Source organism: Telopea speciosissima, chromosome 7 (genome assembly GCF_018873765.1).
Source record: "Telopea speciosissima isolate NSW1024214 ecotype Mountain lineage chromosome 7, Tspe_v1, whole genome shotgun sequence".
NCBI classification, from domain to species: domain Eukaryota; kingdom Viridiplantae; phylum Streptophyta; class Magnoliopsida; order Proteales; family Proteaceae; genus Telopea; species Telopea speciosissima.
In genome coordinates this window covers 5,512,516-5,527,858 of record NC_057922.1, presented here as the reverse complement: position 1 = coordinate 5,527,858, position 15,343 = coordinate 5,512,516, and the positions used below count along the sequence as shown (strand labels likewise).

General features: G+C 36.1%; 2 protein-coding genes across 2 annotated transcripts; one reads left to right on the top strand and one right to left on the bottom strand.

Moving 5' to 3' along the window:
• Window positions 1-2,497: 2,497 nt before the first annotated feature.
• On the bottom strand, window positions 2,498-12,432 carry LOC122667416 (two-component response regulator ARR5-like). The gene is made up of 6 exons (XM_043863682.1): window positions 12,281-12,432; window positions 4,741-4,821; window positions 4,527-4,615; window positions 4,357-4,434; window positions 4,068-4,238; window positions 2,498-2,647 (listed from the first exon to the last, which is right to left on the bottom strand). Exons 1-6 carry the CDS (start codon window positions 12,363-12,365, stop codon window positions 2,498-2,500), a joined length of 654 nt encoding a protein of 217 aa, XP_043719617.1. The 5' UTR covers window positions 12,366-12,432.
• LOC122669362 (ABC transporter F family member 5) lies at window positions 6,667-12,389 on the top strand. Its single transcript, XM_043866112.1, has 9 exons — window positions 6,667-7,673; window positions 7,970-8,311; window positions 9,216-9,356; window positions 9,466-9,645; window positions 9,793-9,948; window positions 10,940-11,041; window positions 11,168-11,296; window positions 11,753-11,857; window positions 11,979-12,389. Exons 1-9 carry the CDS (start codon window positions 6,792-6,794, stop codon window positions 12,072-12,074), a joined length of 2,133 nt encoding a protein of 710 aa, XP_043722047.1. The 5' UTR covers window positions 6,667-6,791; the 3' UTR covers window positions 12,075-12,389.
• Window positions 12,433-15,343: the final 2,911 nt, after the last annotated feature.

Here is a 15,343-nt window from a genome sequence, read left to right as displayed (position 1 = left end):
TAATAACAGCCCAACACGGCCACAATGACTAATCCGAATAAGACGGTGGAGTCACCTCTCGAAAATGTAGCAAAATGGCCCTAACCGCCCTAAAATAACGTGCCAATCCAGCCTGACGAGGCGTAATGGGTTGGGGAGCTTATCCCTAACGCTAAAAAGACTCCTAATCACCTAAACTCATGCTGAGAGAACTTCCTTTCCTAAGAACTCACGCCATTGCCTGTAGGACTCCCTAATCGCCTATAAATGGCTGAGTAACCTCCTTCCATGATCTATTGCTAAGGAGTTTTGACTTAGGGCTGATTTGGATTGATTTCTATTTCAATTTTGAATTGATTTCATGACATAGTCAATAAATAAATTTTTGATCAAGAAATTGATATTGTTTTGGTTGCATGTATCTGAAATAGTTCAAGAATTAGAAATTCATGTGGCAATTCAATTTCTAAGAACAGATTCTCTCTAATTGAATATTTTTTGTTTGGGAGAGAGCTCCCCACACCTAGATTCTGGTTTTTTAACTCAAAATTCAGGTTTAATGGCTGCCTGAATTTCAATGGTAAGGTCGGCGGCGTTGGTTGAGGAATAGGCAAAGGAGGGGGACTCGGTGGTGGAATTGGTAAAGGTGGAGAAGTTGGAGGTGGGGCTTCACGGTGGTGATAGTGTTAATGGTGGGTGGCGGTGACGATGGTGATGGTGGTGGTGGTAATATTGGATATCTACATTATAAAAGAAGCTGATGATTTGGAGAAGATGAGGGCATTTTGGTCTTTTCAAATTTTAACAAATAGGTTAAGGCAATTAAATCTTTTCAAATTAAAAAAAAGATAGAAGAAAGGGTAGTTTGATCATTTTATAGCATTTAACACCTAGCGCGGACTTAAATGACTTTAAGGGGAGTAAAGTAAGGGTGGTACATGAAATTTTCAGGGGATGCGTGTGGACTTGTCAGAACCGTAAGGAGCATGAGGAATATTAGGTGCATTTTAGAGGGTATGTGTATTTAACCCTAAATTTTAAGCACATAGTCTATCAATTCACAAAAGTTGAGACCCATATAGACATTCTCAACAGTTAATTAAAAAAAAAGATTAACAATCTACACAGTAACCCATAATACTCCTCTCGTCCATTTTAAAAATTTATTATTTATAAACTTTCAACAGCTGCAAAGCAGGGCATAACACAGTAAAGACAAAAATGGTGGAATTGGAAAGGTGATGCCATTCGATAGCTCTTTCCGGAAAGAGAATGACAAAGGAAGAAACAAAAAACATTGCAAAGAAGAGAAGAAAAAGAGTCGAATGAACAAACGAAGGAAATGTTAATCTTCCTTTTTTGTCGCCATCGAAAGGCTGTCAAATGGTTCTTCTAGTTCTAATTAAGCTTTTATACAGCAGTTGAAGAAACTGAGAAAGCTCCTCCTTGTCTCCTACAGAAATCATTATAATGCACAATTCAGAAACAACACAGATAACCATTAATGCTAAATTTAATTTGATCTTTTACCTTTTTTTCCCATTAAACCAATTCCATCACGGACCCTTAGGCGAAAAGAAAGAAAAAGACCCAAAATAATTAATTTCAAGCTATAGCTAATGACTGGTAATGATTCTTACAGTTGGAGAGTGACTGTGGGGGTAAAGATCGACACTTCGATGATGATGATGATGGTCTTTGTTCTTGTGATTCGCTTTGATTTCTTCTTCGTTACCAAGACTTGCCCTAGAGATGTCCTTCTTATTTTGCTTTCTCGACTCCCTTATTTTTGAGAAATCCATCGAGTAATCCGGAAGTTTCCCATTCTGTTCCCAGTCTCCGAACTGCGGCACCGATAGCCACCCCACATTCTTCTGCAAAGAAATTCATTTATAATCTTATAACATTTGGCTTCCATTTTATGAATTCCATCCAATATTGAGTTGAACCTTAACAGTTACAATTTCTCGTAAATCAATCCAATCCCTAAAATAGAAAATAACTATCAAAGGAATTCCCCCAGAGCAGAGAATCAGATACGAAATTACCACTAATCATGAACTCTAACGATTAAACACAAAAAGGGTCGACCTTTGACCTATTCTCACCATAAAAAAAAAAAAAGCTAAATAAACCCTATAGAATGTTTTAAAAGGGGAAAACAGAATCCTTTTTCAGAACAGTAGAATCTGAAAACAGCAAAAAAAGATTTCAAATCAAAACAAAAAGCGGTTAACTAGTTCTCTAACCTAAGAGATCTCTTGGTGACCTTGGTGACAACAAGCACAGTAACACATAAGAGATTACCAACCATTCAAAACAAAACTTCCTAGTTCAACATTCAAAATGGAACAGAGTAGTAAAAAACCACATCACACCGTAAAGCTCAGTCGACGGCGAAAATCAAAGAATTTATGAGCAAAAAGCCACAAACAGAGAGAAAGAGAGTATAGTCACCTCCTTGCGGTTTTCCATGGATTCAAATTTCCGATCACTACAAAGTGTCTTCGAGGGTTCGCTAGTGAACGATGAGCGCGAATTCAATAACAACTAAAAGAACGGAAGAAGACGAAAAGCACAGAGCTCTGAAACGACGATTGATGACAGCACGATCAGATTTGTGTGCTCCTCCCTCCCTCCCTCCTCTTACGCTCTTCTCTTTTCGTGTCTATAGACGAAAGCTACACAGAGAACAAATTGATCTATATATAAAGTATAAACAGACAGACAAAGAAGTATTTTCTCAATAATTAATTGCAATTCTTCAACTCCATCGACATCTTCAAAATGCGCATCCATTTATTTAAAATTTTTAAGGGGCGGTGTTCTCTGTGCGGCAGCGTAGACTATATCCAGATACATGGGATTGACACAATGATCACCCTGCCCCCTGAGTGGCAGGCTCATGTGCGCTACACTGTAGCACAGAGAACATTCTCCCAATTTTTTCCGGTTTTTTAAAAACTGCTCTATATCTATATTTTTATGGAAGATGGTACCCTTCTTAGATTTCTGTTGTTTTCGATGGTCGGGTAGGGGTAATTCTGGTAAATTACTAAAGATCAGCGTATTTTTAATTTGTTAATCCGATGCGTATTCTAGCAACATATCATGGATGACTTGACTTGATTATTTTTTACTACTACTTTGTATTTATTAAAAAGAGAAAACTACAAAAATATACTTTAGTGATAAAGAATAAGAATATCGCCGGTAGTAAAGGAATATTTAAATGTGAAGAAAATTCTCAACCCTCTTCCTACGTTTGTTTGCTAAGTTGGTTTCTAGTTGGTTGTTTGAACATGCATGGTCCAATGACCAAGTCGTGTGTCCAAATATTTCCTTTCTCCCTAGGGTTTCGCATTATTTCAATTTCTACTTGAATTCTAACATATGGTATTAGAGTAAGAGTTTAGTAATTCCGGTACGTCTTTGATGATGGAGAAAATCTTTTAAAAAAATCCAAACTTCTGCGTGTGTTTTCATGTGAGCGATAAATTGTTTAGGTTCCAAAGCAATGATCTCAGTCTGATGTAAAAACTTATAGTTACTTGGACACATTCTTATATCAATTTTTGTATTTTTTATTTTATCAAGATTCTTATATCAATTCTTTGATTGAACTAATTAACCGTGCAGTCCTGATAGGAAAGCTAAGACACGGTTGATAAGAGACATTCTATTAATTACTCGATTAACAAAGGTTGGGCCACCATACCAGGAGGTCTTGGGTTCAATGTCTCCTAGTTCTCATCTTCCCTCCCTTCCCAATAGAATATGTATCTAAAAAATAAAGGGGTTTTTACAATTACCATCCTAAAAACTTTGATATCTACTATTACCCCCTAAAAACTTTCAAACAACTATTACCCTCCCCTGTTGCATACTAATAACTAATTGGCCCCTACCGTTACATTTCTGTAACGGAGAGGGTTAGTCTTGATAGTGTGCCGTTGTCATGGATTTTCTAGGACCAAAATACCTTTTGGGATGGTAATTGTAAAAAACCCCCCACCCCATCACCGTCCCTTCTCCTTCTTCTTCCTCCTCTGCAACTTTCTCCTTTTACTATGTTGGATCCATCTCGCATTGGCTTCACCTCCACCACCAACTCTATCTTTTAATCGTTTCATGTCCGAAAGCTTTATAGGTTTCACAATAAATTCCTCTACTCCTTCCTCCAAACACCTATCGATTCGAGGCAAGATGTTTTCCGACGACATAATCACTACTGAAATATCTCTGAAAGTCAAAGATTCCTATTTGGAAAATATGTCGAAATAAAATAAAAAAATGAAATGAAATTTTTGCATGTCATTCTCTTGTGGAAATCTAAGAGATCAGAAATGTTAAGAAATCTTGAGAGAAAAATCAAACCTTGATTTTCTTAAGCAACTCATATCCGTTCATTCCAGGCATACTGTAATCCGTTATTATCATATTAACCTTCAAACCCTGAAAAACAAGTCACCGAAGATGTAAGAAAATCTGTAAATCAATAAAAATTGGAACTTTAAAAAATAAATCAACATTATGTTCAGTGAAACTTCTCTTATATTGAATCCCTCAGAGTTCTTCTTCTCCCCATCCAATCCAAGAAATTGAAGAGCTCTCGTTCCACTATCTACTGTCGTCACTGAAGAAATTCCACTACGTTGGTTCAGAGAACAACAAATGAAGAGAATGTTGAAGGAAAAAAATTGAGAGATAGAGAGAGCGAGGACTCGGGGTCTAATTAAATAACATGAATTGGGAATCGACCTTTACAAGAGGAGATCTTGAGCAACTGTTCGATAAGTTTTCGATCGACGAGGCTATTGTCAATAGCAAGAACATGTAATTCTTGAAAATCCAGTGAGGAAGGATCAAAGAACTCATTCATCTCCGGTACAGAAACCTGTGGAAGAACATGTAATTCTTGAGAATGGGCACCCTAGTAACACACTCGAAGAAGAAAAAGAAGAAGGAGGAGGAGGAGAAGGGACGGTGATGGGGTGGGGGGTTTTTTACAGTTACCACCCCAAAAGGGCATTTTGATCCTAAAAAATCCGTGACAACAGCACACTGTCACGACTAATCCTCCCCGTTACGAATATGTAACGATGGGAGTCAGTTAGTTATTAGTATGCAACAGGAGAGGGTAATAATTGTTTGAAAATTTTTAGAGGAGTAATAATAAATATCAAAGTTTTTAGAATGATAATTGTAAAAATCCCAAAAATAAAAAACAAAGGTTAGATCATCAAATGGGTAGACAATGGTAGACTCGTGATGAAAACTTGGAACTAGTCTAATTATACCTTCATGGGCTGATGAGTAATATCATAAGAAATAATCAAATATTAAAATATGACAAAAAAAATTTTTGCTTTTTCCAACAACTAACAAAAATAATACACCATGGAAATGAAATGATTACGCTTCATATGGTATGAAGTGTCTGAAATATTCTTAGACATGTTTGTATTACATCTACCTCCTCAAAAATTTATTAATACAAAATAGCAACTTTTCGTCAATAAAAAAGTTATAAAAATATATTTTTAATAATGTTTTTTTTTTTATATTTCATAACCCAATCAAGTAAGTGTATCCAATTTGCCGATGTAAGTCAATGAGGTGGCAAGTTGACGAGACATTTTCAACTATTGATAAAAAGGCAACAATCTATTTGACCGTGTGTCAAATTTAATACTCAAATTGAATCAAATACCCTCAATGATGTTTAAAAATACGGTAAAATATTCAAATAGAATCAAATACCTTCAATTCCATAAATCTTAATATGGTAAAACATTATTAAAAACAAAAAGTGCGGTAAAATATTCATTTATTTTGATGTTCACAAAAAATGTTTTCATTCAGAGCGATTTTGATAGCATTTACGTACATCAAATTAAGTTTGATCGATACATAACTCCTTCAATATAAATCATATTTAAACAATCTTGGATATGTTGAAAAATTATTAAAATAAAACTTTCTAATAAATCTAAGATTGCTTAAATCTCATTTATATTGAAGAAGTTATATTCTGGTTAAACCTTATTCGATACCATGTCCAAAAACAATATACAGTAGCAAACTTGGATCAAAACCACAAATAATATTTTTAGTATTTTGTATGTGAAACTAATGCATAGATTGAGTTTTAAATGTAAAAAATAGACAACACGATAAGAATCAGGACAAAAAAATTACTTATAAACCTCAAAACCAAGATTTGAGCTAACCTAGATAAAATCCAAAATTCCAATCGACATATAATCAAAATCGAAACAAACTCGTTTTCTGATTGGAGATGATAATTATTCGTAAAGTGAGAGGCCGAGGCACCACACAAGTTTTTTAATAACTTACGTTGCGGCTCTCCTCTCTTGTTATCTCCACCACCGGTCCACCCTAATACATGTTATGTTCTTTTCCCTCGGCCACGTAAAATAAGAAGATCTCCTCAACACAAATGCCCTTATCTCATTGTCAAAATTGCGAGAACCGGGGTTTTCTTTAATACCTTGATGGCATAAAACAGGGAATTTTCGTAATTTCAATCCAAAATTAGGGTTCTTCTGTAGTCAAAAATAGGAAAAACCTCATTTCAGAATTCAGATCCGTTGCTATAAATACGAAAACCTATATTTATCTTCTTCGTTATTCCATGGTGTTTAGTGCACTGAGAGTTTCTCCGTGACTCTCTCAATCCTCATTGCTCTCCAAAAATCCCAATTTTTCTAATTTTCAATTCCCGCATTTGTCGAGAAATTGGGACTAGCCTCTGTTGAATTCTTGCTGCTACAGTTCTAGAAGAGAACATGGGTTTAGCTAGTAAGATTCAATGCGTTGGTCTTCGATCAAGTTTCTTCACTGGTTCAGCTCTTTTAGATGCTCGAAGAACCAGTATCCGACCTCGTTCTATGCGAATTGTGGCTTCACTAATTCAGACCAGGAGAAGAACTGATGAGTTAGTTAAACTTAGCACCTTATTTTACCCTAGAAGCAGAAAGCCGAGGGTTTCTGCGGTTGCTGTCGAAACGTCTGTCTCTGACAATACTGTAGAAGATATAGAGTCTCTCTTCTCGGAGAATTCGGTCGATGGGAATAAGCAGAACCGAAGTAACAAACATTCGAACAGTGGTGCTTCGAGTGTTTCCTCTGGCGTTAGATTAGAAAATATTAGTAAAACCTACAAAGGAGTGACTGTCCTCAAGGACGTGAGTTGGGAAGTTAAGAAGGGGGAGAAAGTAGGATTAGTCGGCGTTAATGGTGCTGGAAAGACGACCCAATTGAGGATTATAACGGGGCAAGAGGAGCCCGATTCGGGAAATGTGATTAAGGCCAAAACGAACATGAAGATTGCGTTTCTAAGTCAAGAATTCGAGGTTTCTCTGAGCAGGACGGTTAAAGAGGAGTTCATGAGTGCGTTCAAGGAAGAGATGGAAGTCGCTGGGAGGATAGAGAAGGTCCAGAATGCGCTTGAGAACACGGTTGAAGACTTGACTCTCATGGGGAGGCTTCTCGATGAATTGGATTTGCTTCAGAGGCGAGCACAGGCCGTTGATTTAGACGTGGTGGAAGTGAAGATTAATAAGATGATGCCCGAGCTTGGTTTTTCCCCAGAAGACTCTGACCGGTTGGTTGCATCGTTCAGTAGTGGATGGCAAATGAGGATGTCGCTAGGGAAAATCCTACTTCAGGTACTGTTATGTTTGATTAAAATACTTAGGTGTTGATCATCGAGTTACAATTAGAGCAGTAAATGAGAACTCAAGTGTGATGCTTGTGTGTTATTCTATGTAACTATTTATTGGTCTTCTTTCAATCTTTCCAGTTATTTGCTTTAATGTCGCTCAAAGTTTATTCTGAGAAATTGATTTCAATATTGAACTTTTTACTGATGTTTCGGAAGGGGGCGGGGGAACAAAGACATTTTGTCCTTCTGTTGATATTGCTATCTTCATCAATCAAAATTGTTTTTTTTTCCATCCTGCAGGCGCCTGATTTGTTACTTTTGGATGAGCCCACTAATCACCTTGATCTTGACACGATAGAGTGGCTTGAAGGTTACCTGAAAAAGCAGGACGTACCTATGGTCATAATATCTCATGACAGAGCTTTCCTTGATCAGTTGTGTACAAAGATTGTGGAAACTGATATGGGTGTATCCAGAACATATGCGGGAAATTATTCTGACTATGTTGTTGCGAAGGCAGCCTGGATAGAAGCTCAGAATGCTGCATGGGAAAAGCAGCAGAAGCAAATTGAGCACACCAAAGACATGATAAGTAGGTTAAGTGCTGGAGCAAATTCTGGCCGTGCATCCAGTGCAGAAAAGGTATATTGAGATCCCCAGAAAGAAAAACAAAATGATAACAGAAGAAGGAACCTTTTTTTTTTTTTTTTTTTTCGTTTCCTGAATACTCAAAAAGAAATCTGAGGCATTCAGTTCTACCAAAAGAATGAACTTCTCGACCAATTTCAATTTAATGTGCAGTTCTAACTATAGAATTTATTGTTCGATATGAATAGCAAGTGGTATATAAATTTTCAACTGAAGCTTTCTGAGTTTGGAAAATCATTTAGGTAGTCTGTCTTTTCTTTATCAATAATTCTTCATGACGATGCTCAGTCCTTTAAAGTAGTAATCAATTGCATGGAATTCTTTCCAAGTGAAAGATCTTTTTCATCTTACTCTTGTTCTTTAGTAGAGGCCCACTTTCTTCTGTAGCAAAGAAATTAGAGAGGCACTGAATTGAAATGATGGCAGTAGTTCAGAATTGTGTCAGTTTGTAATGGTGGTATGCATACTGCTAATGTGGTGGCTGCTACTTTTTCTTTTCCAACCCTTGCTTTGATACAATAATGCAATTTAAACTACTGCCTGCTTTGAAAGTGTATTTATTCACTCAGGTGTTTTTTTTTAATATGATTATCTGGTTGAGTTTATTATCACTAAATTGTGCCTGCTGCTTCTTATGTAACCTCAAACACTAAACTAAACTTTTCTAGATATTAGTTGGGATTTACTTATTTTCTTCTCTTACACAGCTGTCTTTGCTAGAAATGATACTCTTGGTATTCTAGCTTGTTCATATTTAGCACTGTACTGTGTAATCTAAGTATTACATTAACCTGATTCTGTAATTTTCTGTCGTGTAAAGTAATGTTTCATTACATTGCTTGATTTTAACTTCAATGGCTTTAAACAAACAGTTTCTGGAATGCCTTTGTGATAACAGAAACTGGAAAAACTTCAAGAAGATGAGCAAATTGAGAAACCGTTTCAGCGGAAACAAATAAGGTTCAGATTCCCTGAGCGTGGAAGAAGTGGACTATCTGTGGTAACAATCAAGAACCTGGAATTTGGTTATGGGGATAAGGTTGGTTTGTGTACTTTGCATTGTAAAGAACAATATATATTTATGTTTTTTTACTTTAATTACTGTGCTGTCTTGGCCTCAGGTATCTCCATGTGCATTTTCTTATCAGGTTCTTTTTAAGAAAACCAATCTTAATATTCAGAGGGGTGAGAAAGTTGCTATCATTGGCCCAAATGGATGTGGAAAGAGTACCTTGCTTAAATTGATTATGGGATTGGACAAGGCAAGAAGTGGGGAGGTTCTGATTGGGGAGCATAATGTTCTCCCAAACTATTTTGAGCAGAACCAGGTTGGTCATTTTAAGCACCAGTGCATTTTCATTATTTGGTGCGTCATTAGAATGGTGGTTTTAGTTATAAACGCATAAATCCAAGTTTCACCGTCTTTCATTTTAGTAGTTTATTGCCAACTGAGAATGCTCTGTTCTTGGTTTTAGGCTGAAGCACTTGATTTGGACAAAACAGTGCTTGAAACAGTGGAAGAAGTTGCGGAGGATTGGAGACTAGACGATATAAAAGGACTCCTAGGTCGTTGTAATTTCAAATCAGACATGCTTGATAGGAAGGTTTCCCTTTTGAGTGGTGGTGAAAAGGTAACTTCTGATACTCAAACTGAATGGCGTGTCTATCTTTTGCATCAATAGCTTTGATTGACCAGTGTTCAAATATTGCTTCTTCTTGCTCACTGATTGATTCCTGTCTCATTTCCTTTTTCATTTCTATAGGAAAGACCATCTAGGTTAGTTTAAACTTTTTGTTAGCAAAATGATATGAAAGGAAAGTTGTAAACTGCGATGCTGTTCCCATCTTTGGTTTATTTATCCGGTTAAATTTTGTTTAGTAGTTGATGGCATTAAGAAATAATTAATCAATCTTTGTGCTCATTTGAATATTGATTAGGCATATTCTCCTTGGTTTCTTGATGTTAGTTGAAGTTCTCATCACATCTTCTATAAGAAATGTGTGCCTTTATGTTTTTATAAATTAAACTTCCACTAAAAATGCAAAAGCAGCTTCATTAGAGAATTGCCTAGAAAATTGAAAGAACTGTAAAATACTAAACACTTTTATGTGTAGAATATGACAAAGTCCATGCCATTGTATTTAATAAAGTCATCATCTATTCTGCATTCCTTGCCAGGATAAGTATTCATAGGGATTGTCACTTCATGTTTCTCTCAGGAAATGTTTTGAAGTTCTTAAATATGAATTTCAAAAGGAAGAAAGGAAAGAGGCTACTTAAGAGTGTCCTGTATATGGTTTGAAATCTCAGCACTGGGTCGCTATGATATCAACTGGTAGCTGTATAATAGAGAAAGTCAACTAATACCTGTGTAATAGAGGAAGCCAGTAGTTGCTTTTCTCCTTTGTATGTGTAGTTCTGGTTTCACAGTTATTAGTTGCTTGGAAGTTTTGTATCAGAAGTCCTTTGTGTTTGAGATTTAGAGTTTTGTGCCAATTTGTTCAGATCCTTTTAGTAGTTGTTGTCTTGTAATTGATGCTTTTGACGTACTGCACTGTCTTTTCTTCACTTTTAAAGGTATTAAACCTCAATTTTTTTGTCTTTTTGGCCAACTGTTGTAGGCAAGACTCGCTTTTTGCAAGTTCATGGTTAAGCCATCTACCTTGCTGGTATTGGATGAACCAACCAACCATTTGGATATTCCATCAAAAGAGATGCTTGAGGTACTCTTTTCTCTGGTTGGGTTTTCCCCACCATAAAACTATTTAATCTCTTATTGATATATTCAAATATGCACAGAAAATAAGGAAAATATTGGAAAATTACCGAGTAATCTGATTCTCCAACAGGAGGCAATATCGGAATACAAGGGAACTGTTATCACTGTTTCTCATGATCGATATTTCATAAAGCAAATAGTTAACAGAGTAGTGGAGGTTAAGGACAACAATTTACAAGACTATGCAGGCGACTATAACGTAAGTTTGTCTCATTATGCTAAATTTTATTTTCTTTTATGGTATTGTATTTTTCATCATCTTCTTGAGAAATTTCATTCTAGAATGTAAGGATGGGAAAAGCTATTCTATTGTATTTATTGCGTTCTTTAGGATGGATAGGAAATGAGAAGTGAGGGAATTTTAGATCCAATATACTTAATGGGTCTCTTGTCAGGTTGACTCTTTTGCTAGAACTCTCTTGTTCATCCATCAAGAGACTCTGGGTCTCTTGCAAGAACATGTGCTGTACAGGCATGGAGTGCATGTTCTCATCCACACTTTATAGTGCTTAAATCAATTTTTAGCTACTTCTTACTACCCTTAGTGGATTATTTTGCATGGATTACTTTGACAATATTATCATCAGCTCGAAGTTTGTATGGACCTATTGTCAATGTTACAATCTCCTTACCTGTATCTGTTTTAAATTCACAGTATTATCTAGAAAAGAACCTTGATGCTAGACAAAAGGAACTTGAACGTGAGGCGGAGCTTGAGGAGAAGGCCCCTAAAATAAAAGCCAAGTCTAAAATGTCAAAGGTAAATATGTGATTCATTTATTTGGAAAATATCAATGTCGATATAAATGGCCAATGCATCACACTATGTGGAGGGACAACATGGCAAATGCTGAAATTATAATTTTATTTGTAAAACACAGGCAGAGAAGGAAGCCCGGAAGAAACAGAAAATGATGGCATTTCAGCAAGCAAAAGCAAAGTCAAAAGGGTTGAAGAATGCAAAACGATGGAATTGATGAGCATTCTTTCTCTGGTTATTGTGGACAAAACCCAACCTTGTAATTAGCCCTTGATGTAAAGGTAAAGCAGCAACCCCATGAGTTGTTACTGTCATGCATGTGTATATTACAGGAGAAGTATGTTAAATTAATCATCCATTTACTAAAGTTGGGAGTATAGCAAGTTCTTCTTTCAAGGGTGTTGGTTTATCCGAACTTTCCACTCTTTTGTGATGAGCATTGCTTAGAAGCCATGTAAACATTTTCATAAATCCAAAAGGTATGAACTTGCAAGAATAATTTATTCATCGATCAACAGGGTGTTCAAATCCATATCACCAAATCTTGTATTGAACCAATAGGGGTGGTTTGTAATCAGCCCAGAATTTTACCATTTTTTGCACAAAGTGGCTGCCCTCAGATTTAAACCAATGCCTGCAGCTTTTACCATCTCACCAAGAAGCAGCCTCTGGTCTGGTAAACCCAATGTGTCATTTAACATAAAATTAGAGCATGATAGGTGAAGTGAATAGTATATACCACTAAAACCCAAAAAATAAATGTATAGACTAACTATAAGACCAATTTTGCATGGAACAGAAAACTGATCAATAATGAAACAGCATATATAAACAAGGTTAATATTATTAAAAAAATATTAGTGTAATTATATATATAGCAGTGGCATGATAGAACAGTGTTTGAGGAAGGTAAAGATAATGAGAACTTAATAGATGGAAGGTAAATTAAGAGAGCTCTAATTTATGATATGCTGATAGAACAGTGTTTGAGGTAACGCAAACATGTAGAAAAAGGAATCTAATGAGTTGAGAGAATATCATTTGAAGTGACAGAGCCATGTATAATGGGAGTATGTAACTGCATAGATGAGGAAAAAGAACATAATTTAGAGAGTTAAAAAGGGTAATATGAGGGTATAATTTAGAGAGTTAAAAGGGACAAGGGGCATGCCTAAACTAACTTGCTAATGATTTAGAACTTAAAATTTGACTCTTAATACAGATGCATTAGAAACAAGGTTCATATACATTCCCCATTATCTTTTTGGAAATAATTATTAAATTACTCAAAAATGGGTATCGATTAGCCAAATTACCTACCCAATTTTTCATTAAACCAAATTATCCAAAATAAAGATGTGACTTATTGAAATTGAAATACCTACCTAATCTTTTTGTTTACCAAATTATCTAAAATAAATATGTGAATTATTAAAATATATTGCCCACTGTATGGCAATCCCTCACTTGCATATATTCTTGACATCTTTACCCCCCCCCCCCCCCCAACCATTGCCATAAAAATGTCCAAATAAGCAGTTAATTGTGTGTGCCAAACTTGTACTACAGTTTTCTCTCGAGACTTGTTATGACCGCCACACCTGTATGCAGTTGAAGAACTACCATAGAGCTGGTGTTGTTTAAGGACATTTCAATAATACGCTTCTTGGGTGATCTTGGGAATCATAAGATTGGATAGATAATTTGACAAACCTAAACCAAAATTTGGATAATCTTATAATTTTACTTTGTTTCTCTTTCTCCTTAAACCAAACACAACACACCCCCCCGCCCCTCCCAAAAAAAAAAGACCTGGCTACAACGAAAGTCCTTACCAACGGGAAAGAAGAACCATTTGATTCATCACTTGCACACGTGATAGTTACGAGCTCCAATTCTCATGTTACATTAAACCATAGAACCACTGAGAATAAACATGGACGAATAAAATTTCCAGACAATTGAAAGTGAATATTTTCTCCTCTTCGAATAAAACTCAAATTGACATTTTGATAGTTGTGGCTGACATTAACTGATTTTGGAATCTTAAAACAGAGAGCCACTTAATAATGGCTGAAACAAAAGTTGTAGAGGCGGTTGTTCCCGTGAGAATTTGTTGGAGCGGAAAAGAACGATAGGTGTCAGTTTCTACTTTTGTATCGAGTTGGGGATCTCTATCGCACCATTTAAATAAGAGAAATTTAAAAAACACCCCTTGAAAATGGGTTAATACTCAAATTATCTCTTCATATTTGAAAATACTCAGATCATCCCTTCTACACTAACAATGTTAGTCTGTTGTTAGTTATTGGTGTAAAAAAATTATTTTACCCTTGTATAAATCATTAGAGTTAAATTTACAATACTATCATTTCCTTCGTCTTCAACTTAAAATACCCCACTGCCTTTGCTTCGCCCAGGCAGCACCGCCGCCGCCGCCGCCTCTGCTTCTCTAAGGAGGTCCAAAAACGCCGCTGCCGCCTCTGCTCCGACCCTGCCAGTATTGATTATCATCCAACCATTCGTTTGTTATCTAAATTCTTAACCTATGGTCTGTCTCATCCCTTCCCTCTGTAATTCTATCTTTTAAGTGCTAAAAGAGAAACAGAGAGAGTGAAGCCAACTTCCTCGTCATTTTTGGCTCTCTCCAACCCTAAACTCCTCATTTCCCCCACTGTTTCAGTCCCTGAAAATCTCAAAAATCCTCAAAAGAAGCTAAAAGTTGTGTTTGGTGCAAGACCCTTTTGGAATTTTACCTGCAATCACCCTCTCTCTTCTTCTTCTCCTTTCTCTTCCTCACCATGCCGAGTTCTTCAGAAATCTGTTCCATTGGCTGCTTCAGTTGCGATTCTTCTCTGGTCAAATCCAGGTAAACCCAGCTTCATAAATATGTTCCTTTGGTATATGAGTTTTGTTTTAAAACCAATAAATTTTCAACAGTCGTTCGTCCTCAGTTCTCGAATCCTACTATGATGTTTAGCTGCCCTGGATTTCCCAAGTTTCTTCGTCTTCTTCTTCATTCACTTGCGATTGTGGGGATTTAATCTCGATTTTTTCTTTTTTGGGTACTCCAGAAAGACGGAAATTGGTTAATATATGTTAATGTTGCAATACAAGCGAAAATCAGAGCTGCTTCGAGAGATTTGTAGTCAGTTTCTTACAGGAAATAAAATTATTCTCTTCTTAAGGGTAGTTTAGGATTTTCAAAAAATTTAACTAACTGATTTTATTAGTTAACTAACGGTAAGGTCTAATTTGAGTATAGGACTCCAATGCAGAGGATGATCTTAGTATTTTCAAATATGAGGGAGTGATCTGAGTATCGACCCATTTTTAGAGGGTGTTTTGTAAATTTCCCTTTAAATAATATCATACTATATTGTCACTTGAAGCTCTATCAACTATGGTTACGAATAGATGGAGCGAGTTTTCCTTTGATGGCTAATGGATGATAAACTGTGGTAATAAGGTTTTACACCAAATCTC